Source organism: Heloderma suspectum, chromosome 1 (genome assembly GCF_057233095.1).
Source record: "Heloderma suspectum isolate Gila_16-S chromosome 1, 16-S_ref, whole genome shotgun sequence".
Taxonomy (NCBI): Eukaryota; Metazoa; Chordata; class Lepidosauria; order Squamata; family Helodermatidae; genus Heloderma; species Heloderma suspectum.
Genome location: NC_139458.1, coordinates 70,150,903 through 70,159,954, shown reverse-complemented (window position 1 = coordinate 70,159,954; position 9,052 = coordinate 70,150,903). Strand labels below are relative to the sequence as shown.

The window sequence follows — 9,052 nt, the reverse complement described above, 5'->3', positions numbered from 1 at the left end:
CTTCCTTTAAAATCTTTAAAGGAAGAAATGCCGCACTGTGTTAACCTCTATGGGGCTTAAAAGGCTTGTGTTGTTGGCGTTTTCTTCCGTGCGGGGCATAGCATTGTGGGGATTGTAGTCTGTGACACTTAGGGCGCAATCCTAGGCATGTTTAGCGGGAAAAAGTCCTACAACTCCCAGCATGCCCCAGAGAGCTAGCTTTTCCTGTCTAAACATGCCTAGGGTTGCGCCTTTAGGCGTTCTAGTGGTCGCCCTGTCTTCTCGGGGGTCCCTGTCCGTTACGAGAGTGGAGTGAATGTATTCCCGGAGGTGCCCCAGAGTGGAGGAATTGTGAGGCCCTATATACTGTTGGTGTCCAAGGTAGTCTCAAAGGTTGTTATCTGGAAGTCGGTTCTTCTTGGCTGAGGAAAACGCTTAAATTTGGCTGTATAGTTTATGCCCTTTAGTTCTCCTCTGTTAACAGGCAGTGGATTCTTTTAGGGAAACAGAGCATTTCCAAAGCCAAATTTAATAAGTAATGGCGATACTAGTCTTGGGGCATTGCAGGTCAACCTTTGCCTCCCACCTTCGAAGTTGTAATGTTCTGATTTAAGGGACCGAAGTTGCTCAGTGTGGTTTGGGCCTATCTGCATGGGATCACGGGCAGCTCGAGGAAGCGTCCCCTTCTGCTACCCATATATGTAGCATAAATAGACGGTTATGTAGATTGTTGCCCTAGTGGTTTGCAATCCACCCATACTAGGGAGTCGTTCCTATTAAACTTAATAGGACTTGCTTCTGAGTAAACCTGCCTAGGGTTGTACTCTGTTGTGCTGAATATCGGTGCTAAGAGCCAGTAGAATATCACGAGGAATATTATTCCTCTGAAACCTGGGTCTGAATGGCTCTCTTCCACCTTTCTTTCTTTTGATCTACCACTTCCTTGATCCTGGACAAGAATAATATGTATGTGTCTCTTGTTGTAGTGGTTTAATTACCGCTGTGATAGTATGAATAAGGTATTTCCTACTTCCAGTTATAGCTGTTTATGATACAGTTTTAAGAAGTCTTGCTACGGAGGCAGTAGAGAAAGGAGGACTTAAGGGACCAACAAATGTTTGCAGTCCTTCCAGCAGCAGTGACACTAGCTTGTCTTAAATTCATTTTTAAAATGAACTCTATGGTGGATGCCATTTGGTTTTATAAGGCAGGTAAAATGGTACCTATGATGAAAATTTCATTTAGGGCACAATCCTAAGCAGATAGGCGGCTGCCTCTGAACTCGGAGGTGACCGCCTATCTAATGAAGGCAGGAGAAGCGCAGAGGGGATTGTTCCCTCCACACTTCTCCTGCCCTGCATTTTCAGCTAGACATCCGATTTCAGCTGTGTAGCTGTGGGAGGGCAAAGCAGGGGAAGAGGCTGCTGGACGACACCCATGTTGTGGCCCAGGCTAACTGCATAGATGTCATCTCTTCCCATTTTAGAAATAGACTGCAGTTTTGTTTGTAAACATGTTTTAAATAGTTTTTTTTCTTTTTAGAGATGTTATTAGTGGCTTCCACCCATATGGAGGAAAAACCTTTCATGTTTTACTATTTAACATCAAATTAAAGCATTAAGGAGTGTCCAAGGCGAGGTCTATTATATATAACAGCTTCTGCATATTGTTATCTGCCTGGAGCCTTTAGAGGAGGGGTGAGGCACCTTTTTTCTATAGAGGGACATTGACCCATGGAAAAAAATACCTTGGGGGCTGGAGCCACTGGTAGGTGGGGCCAGAGCCAAAAGTAGGTGAGGTGAGCCAACTTCTAGTCTTCTGATGCTTGTTGCAGAGATTGAAAGCAGCTGATTCCCCCCCACCCATCAATTTTACTTCATATGATCCAGGCTTAAACCTTAGCATGGAAAAGAGTTCCTATGGCTGAGCCTTGGCACAAATTAAATCCTGAGAATTGTTATCATGCAGTATCATATCAGTGGGACTTACCTGGAAAGACTTCCAAAAGATATTAGTGGGACTTCTTCAGAGGAAATATGCATAGCCTCCATTCATAATATATTTTATTCATGAAGTCTCTAAAGCAAGTACTGAGTGCAGCAGACTGCTACACATGAAGTTCTTTAATTTTAGGGGAAGAGTGTGGCACCCTTGCTGCTGTTTCAACACCCCCAGGTAAGGCTAGGTTTACCAGATGGTGCCATCAGGTAGAGACTTTGAACAGTGCAGATGCTCAGTTTCTCTTTCCCCCAAACTGTTGATGCTGTTCCTGCTCAGAGGGAAGGAAGAAGATGCAGAGGCAGCGTTCATAGTAGAGCTGGCACCTTCAGCGACGAGGGAGGTGCCACTAGTGGGTGAGGAAAAGGATTTTAGTTTGTGCCTCCCTCTAGCTACAGGGATGTGTGCGCTCAGGATCTGGCATCTTCAAGCTAGCCTATGAAAAATGGAGCAGCAGCAATGGTGTCTGTCTGCTTCATGTGTTCACTGCTTTGTGCAGTCCCATCTGCATTGCACTGAGCTAGCTGCAACAGGACAGAGGCAGAGCAGGGAAATGCTGGGCAGAGAAGAACCCCTCCCACCATATGTATCTGTGCTACTACAAGCCCACCTCTGCTAGCTTCCTGGCTCATGGCTGGTAACAGTGTGGGGGCTACTTGGAACTCCATCAGCCACAATCAGGACTTGCTTCCTCCCCAGGGGGCAATGAGGAAAATAATTTATTTCTAGAAATCTGGCCATGGGTTGGATGAAAGTTAGCTGGATCTTGCCCATGGGCCAGAGGTTCCCTACTCCAGTTTTAGAGAGAGGGTGAATAGAGGATAGAAATGCGTTTACACACTGCTCAAGTTTTTGTTTTTTATTTCTATTGCACACTCTAATATAAAGGTGACAGGCAACCGTAGTTTCTGCTATGTAAAGAATGAGTGCTGAGCCATTTCTGTTATAACACACAAATATCTGAAACCCAAATAGCTGGATGTTATGACTGGCCCAGCTTGGACTAACAATACCTCAGCCTAATAAACCAAGTTATGAACTTGCATTGGGCATGGATGCTTACTTAGTCCCTTCACGTGAGCTGAAAACAAATGAAGAAATTTGATTAACCCTAGTTGCTTTTTTTAATTCAGCAAGTACAAAAAATACACATTTATTTGAGAAATATACACTAACAAAAATTTACCAAGATATATTATACAATCTCGAAGCATTTCAAAGATAATGCATTACTTTCAATATATTATAATAAAGATTAAACTGTTCACAATTGTAACAAAAATGTAATAGCCCAATGGAACACAATAAGGTGTGACACACAAAACTTGGAAGGTGTAAATTATAGGAGGCTCAGGACTTATACTTCATTCTAAAAGCCACCTTTGCTGTGAGAGGAAGGGGACTAGAACTATAGAACAGTTGCCTCATAAAACATACAAAAACATTACGACTTTTTTACTTGGAGGACAATGAAATGGACCATCAGCTTCAAAATAGAAAGACGATACCTTGGCTATGGAGCCCGGGCTGACCTCACACCGTGCATCCAAACCACAACGGACCAAAAACATAGATTTATGATGTTTAGAACAGGAGTGGTTCAGAGAAAAGCTGCACACAGCAAGCACATAGAGTGTTCCTGTTGAAGGTTTTGATAAAGCTTTCCCAGATATCAGGAAGTGTCTTTGAAATCACACGACTATATCTGGGAAAGCCATTCTGGTAATTCCTCAAAGCACGAGTTCCATTATGTCTCTGATGAGAATACAGCCAGGGCCAGAAATATTGAAACAAGGATAACTGTTTTGGCAGTTGGCCTCTGTACACCACCACATTGAAGTTGAAAGGAAACACACCCAGATGGGAGCAAAGTCAGGACTTTCAGCTGTGATTCAAGGGGTTTGACAAAAGTGGGGCACTAACCATTCAGGAAGGACAGCCAGCGGCATACACACACACCCATCGTTGGTGGCTCATAGGTAATGGAACAAACCAATATCATTTCAAACTTAAGGATCACCTTTAATACCTGGATGAAAATCCTTTGCAGTCGATGACTGCTTGAAGTCTGGAACCCATGGACATGACCAAATGCTGAGTTTTCTCCCTCGAGATGCTTTGCCAGGCCTTTACTGCAGCTGCCTTCAGCTGCTGCTAGCATGCCCTATTGGGCTGAGATCAGGTGACTGACTTGGCCATTGAGGAATATCCCACTTCTTTGCCTTGAGAAACTCTTGGGCAGCTTTTGCTGTATGTTTTGGGTCATTATCCATCTGCAATATGAAGCAGCGTCCTATCAGTTTAGCAGCATTCAGCTGAATCTGAGCAGAAAGTATAGCCCTATACACTTACAGAATTCATCCTGCTGCTTTTATCAGCAGTCAGGTAATCAATAAACACCAGTGACCCGGTTCCACTGGCAGCCATAAATGCCCATGCCATCACACTGCCTCCACCATGTTTGACATGATGTGGTATGCTTTGGATCATGAGCTGCTCCTTTCCTTCTCCATACTTTTCTCTTCCCATCATTCTGGTACAAGTTCATCTTGGTTTCATCAGTCCAAAGAATCTTATTGCAGAACTGGGCAGGCTTTTTTAGGTGTTTGCTGGCAAAGGCTAATCTGGCCTTTCTGTTCTTGAGCGTTACCAGTGGTTTGCACTTTGTTGTGAAGCCTCTGTATTTAGATTCATAAAGCCGTCTCTTGACTGTAGATGTTGACAATGACATGCCTACCTCCACAAGAGCATTCTTGACCTGGCTAGATGTTGTGAAAGGGTTCCTCTTCACCATGAGCAGAATTCTGCGGTCATCCACTTTAGTTGTCTTCTGTGGTCTTCCAGGCCTTTTGCTGTTGCTGAGCTTGCCAGTTAATTCCTTCTGTTTCAAGATGTTCCAAACTGTTGTATTGGCCACTCCCACTGTTTTTGCGATCTCTCTGATGGGTTTATTTTGTTTCCTCAGCCTAATGATGGCCTCCTTCACTCGCATGGACACCTCTTTGAACCTTATGTTGGGAGTTCCAGTGAACAGCTACCAAATGCAAATGTAACACTCAGAACCACCTCCAGGCCTTTTATCTGCTTGATTGGTCATGGGGTACCCAGGAAACAGGCCACACCTGGCCATGCAGTTGCTTGTCAGCCATTTGTTCCATTACTTATGGGCCACCAATGATGGGAGGGGGTGTATGCCACTGGCTGTACTTCCTGAATGGTTAGTGCCCCACTTTTGTCCAACCCCTTGAATCACAGCTGAAAGTCCTGACTTCGCTTCCATCTGGGTGTGTTTCCTTTCAGCTTCAGTGTGGTGGTGTACAGAGGCCAACTGCCAAAACAGTCACCCTTGTTCCAATATTTCCGGCCCTGACTGTATATCACCCCTGGGATATGAAAGCAAACACAGTTATGTTGAAATAATTTTTTTAGACACTGGCTGCTGAAACGCAAGACCCCTCTGTGAAAAATGTTTGGTCCATCTCCTCAAATTGGGGGTCATTGCACAGCTTTTTTAGCCATTCCATTTTGCTACCATCAGTCCCTTCCTGCAATTTTGGGAAACAATGATTTGAATCAGACAAACATAAGTCCATCCTCAGCTTTGGAGAGGCACAGAATTCCCTTCCGGAGGTGGCTTCAACAACTTTGGGCTCAGTGCTTGACAAAGATTTATCATTCTTGGAAGCTGCTGTGACCTCTGTGAAAGCTGGGCTGTGACCTCTGTGAAAACTGCAGATTTGTTTAAGTTTTCCGTGGTGACCCATTGACATTCAGTGCTGAAGACAGCATCTGGCTCAGGTTTCTGTTCAGCACTTGGATTAAGGAGGTTGTATTTTATGAGAAGGAAAAAATGAACTTTCCTCCTCTTCCTCCTTTGCTTTGCTCTGCCAAAAGCTCTAAGACCTTTAGCCACTTATCCTTGACTTCCACTGGACAAAAAGGAAGGCTGCTGAGTTGTCCAACTTCTCCCTGAGAAGGACCACTCCCCTGGTCCACTGACGCAACATTAACATCTGGTGCATAGGCATTACCCAATCCTTGCTGTTCCCTTTGATGTAAGTTTCTCTCAGATGCATCCAAAAGAGACGTTTGTGACTCCACCATTATTTTAATGGAGCTATTCTTTTTCTCTTCCTGCTTGGAGGTTCTTTCCCTTTTCTGCAGAGACCTTCATGGTGGAAGCTCCACTTTTTAGCCACATGCTGGGATGCAGAGTAACAGGCTTTTGTGAGGAGCCCATTCCAGACTCTTTCCTCACACATGCCAAACTGCCATTATGGCTATTACTAGCTTGGTTAGGAAAAGAGGCAACCCTGATCCAAGGTGGACACCTGAGAAAGGGTTGAAATCAGGAGAAACCTCCCCATACTTCCTCTGAGGGTGAAATGCACAGTCCAGAGGAGAGGAGGTCTCTGTTGGGATAAACACAAAGTAGTCTGAAAACTGGGAAAAGCACTATCTTGAGAGCTCATTGAAGACCCTGAAGGGGAGGTGCCAGAGGACGATAGGCTAGAACAATAGGCTAGTCATTGAGCAAATGTTCAACTTAAGGGGAGGTGGTGGGAGATGATGTTTAGATACATCCTTCTTTTCACTGGTCTGACTTTCGGGACCATCCATGCCCCCTTCAACCAAACTCTGATTTATACACTTCTGGCCTTCCACTTGTAGCAAGCGAAGCTGCTTGAGATAGTCTTCATCCGGGTGGGACAGAACAGCATCAAAGCTGGCTTCATGATGCTGATAATGGATCTTTCCCTTTTAAATGGCTTTTGGCTCAATTCATTCATCTGATGGTCAGTGGCCAGGTGACTTGGCTTGAGAATGAACTGGCACTGAACCTCCTGGGGTAGCTGTTCCATCAGGAAGGCCCCTTGAAGATCCAGAAGGCAGCCACAGTCCTTTGATCCCTGTGTCTGACGCAAAGTGTCACGAACGTGGCTCATTTTAATTCCAAATGGATATTCATGTCCAATAAGGAGATATAGGGCATCTTCTTTCCCAGAATTCACCCACAGCTGATACTCCGTTTCAGTGCCATTAATTTCAAGCTGTTGCAGGGCCATGAGCACATCATTTGCTGTGTCCCTGTTGGTTATGGTTAAGGCTTTTGAATATGCACAGTTTTCAATATACTTCACAATAATTTTCAAGGGAATGCTCTTGGGATAATCCTTTGCCTTCTTATCTTTGATTTGACTTTGAAGGGAAGTGAGCCACTTGTCTTTCTGCTCGGTGGAACTGAAGCTAACAACACAGTTAGTGGTGGGCCATTCTAAAACAAAAGCGCTTTCCAGGTTAGTGCTGCCCTCACAACCCTCTTCCATACAAGATGCTGTCCACATTTCACAGAGACATGCCTGGCTCTGCAGCTTGAAATGTGACTGGGACTTGGGTTTGGCGAACCACAAGGAGATTGTTACAGAGGAAAAGGTGCCATTCCTGAGTCTGCAGACCACTCTTCAGTTGTACATGTCCATCCAAAAGTTGGGACACAGGAAGGACTGTACCAGTGGATATGACACTGGAATGATTGGGGAGAAGCAGCCTTCCCTGTGCTGAAAACAGGAGAAGCTCCCCATCGTGCCAGTGAAGAGGCCTGCCTCGCTCGGCTACCAAATGAACCAACTGATTCTGGCACAATCATTGCAGGTCTCCAGGGAACTAGGAATGCAGGATTCCATGGCCAGTTGTGAGGTCAGAGCCACACAGGAGACCCCCTCAGGGAGGCTGCTGACCATGCAGATGCTGGGCTGGTGCCAGCTGACCTCTGGGGCGGGTGGGGAGGAACCCAACCCTAGTTCCCATTTCATCCGAACTGGGAAATTATGGTTACCAGCTTTGGAACAAGCCAGGGTATGAAACCATAGTTTTAAGTTGGTTTAATATCCTGGATTGTTCTGAAGCTGGTAGCCATGGTTCTCTAGTTTGGATTAAATGGGAAACAATGGTTAATGAAAGACTTCCTGGTTTTGTTTTCAGCTTGCATGAAGAGAGGAGTGAAGTGACTGTGTGCGTACCCAAAAGCTCATTTACATCTCAGGGTATTAAGCTGAGATATTGATTGATTTAATACTGCCTTTTTCCATATCACACTGTCAGGTAGACTTGGCTTTTTTTTTGGCTTTTCCAATAGCATTGATTACTTGTCTGAAAGGTCTTATATATTTATTTTGTTACTGAACATTCCTTGCCCTGCAGGTCACTTCTAGGCCTGTATTTCTGTGTTTCTTTAATTCCATGGAACAGCCTGGTTAATCGGAAGCCAATCAATTTAAAAGTTTTGTTGTTGCAGTTTTGTTCCCTATATGAAGGTTATATTTTATGTTACTCATTGGAGAATATTTTTTGAATTTTATAATTTCTCTAGGGTGTTTTTTTTCTTGATTGTTCTAGAAATAATTTAACAAGAATTCTCTGTTTAGTTTCTTATTTAGGTTGAACACTAGATTCCTTGGAGGATAAAAACCCACAATGGATCCTAGCAGTGATTACCACTTCCTTTATGATATTCTGGGGAAAACTGTGAAAATCACATTGAAATGTGGTACATATCAAGGGGTCCTGCAACATGTGGATTCCAACCAAAGTATCTTTCTGAACAGAGGTTCTGCTCTTTTTCTGAATTTATATTACAAATTGTTATTCAAATACTAGTGAGGATCCCTGAATCTTCTAGATCAGAAATGGCATGCTTGTATCTTTTCAGGGCTCAATTCTATTTTCTAGACAGGGGTCTGTGGGTTGGAAGCTTTTTTATGCACAGATCATCACATGGTTTCATAATGAAGTACCCATCACATCAGTTGTTACACCCCAAATCCAAAAGGATATGGATCAGTATCCAGCGAGGCACAGCTGCTAACATAAATTATGTTGCGTTAGTGCAAACTACTCTAGTGCAACACCAATAGTGTTAGCTGGCATGGCGATTTCCCAAGGAAATCTTACAAGGTTGATGTGGCCCACAGACCACCAGTTGCCATCCCTTTTTTATGCACAGATCATCACATGGTTTCATAATGAAGTACCCATCACATGAGGTGTTACACCCAAAATCCAAAAGGATATGGAT

General features: G+C 44.1%; 1 protein-coding gene and 1 pseudogene across 7 annotated transcripts in view; one reads left to right on the top strand and one right to left on the bottom strand.

Moving 5' to 3' along the window:
- The first annotated feature begins 45 nt into the window (after positions 1–45).
- The window catches only part of EXD1 (exonuclease 3'-5' domain containing 1), a 54,544-nt gene continuing 45,537 nt past the window's right edge, over positions 46–9,052 (top strand). For 3 of the 7 annotated variants that reach the window (XM_084845821.1, XM_084845828.1, XM_084845794.1), the window contains exon 1: positions 46–8,584. In XM_084845821.1, coding sequence (XP_084701947.1) covers positions 8,452–8,584 — 133 coding nt within the window. In that variant the 5' untranslated portion in view covers positions 46–8,451. The remainder of the gene's footprint in view (positions 8,585–9,052) is intronic. The other 4 variants (XM_084845845.1, XM_084845803.1, XM_084845838.1 and 1 more) reach the window with 2 other exon arrangements.
- LOC146357358 (uncharacterized) lies at positions 5,403–7,559 on the bottom strand (annotated as a pseudogene).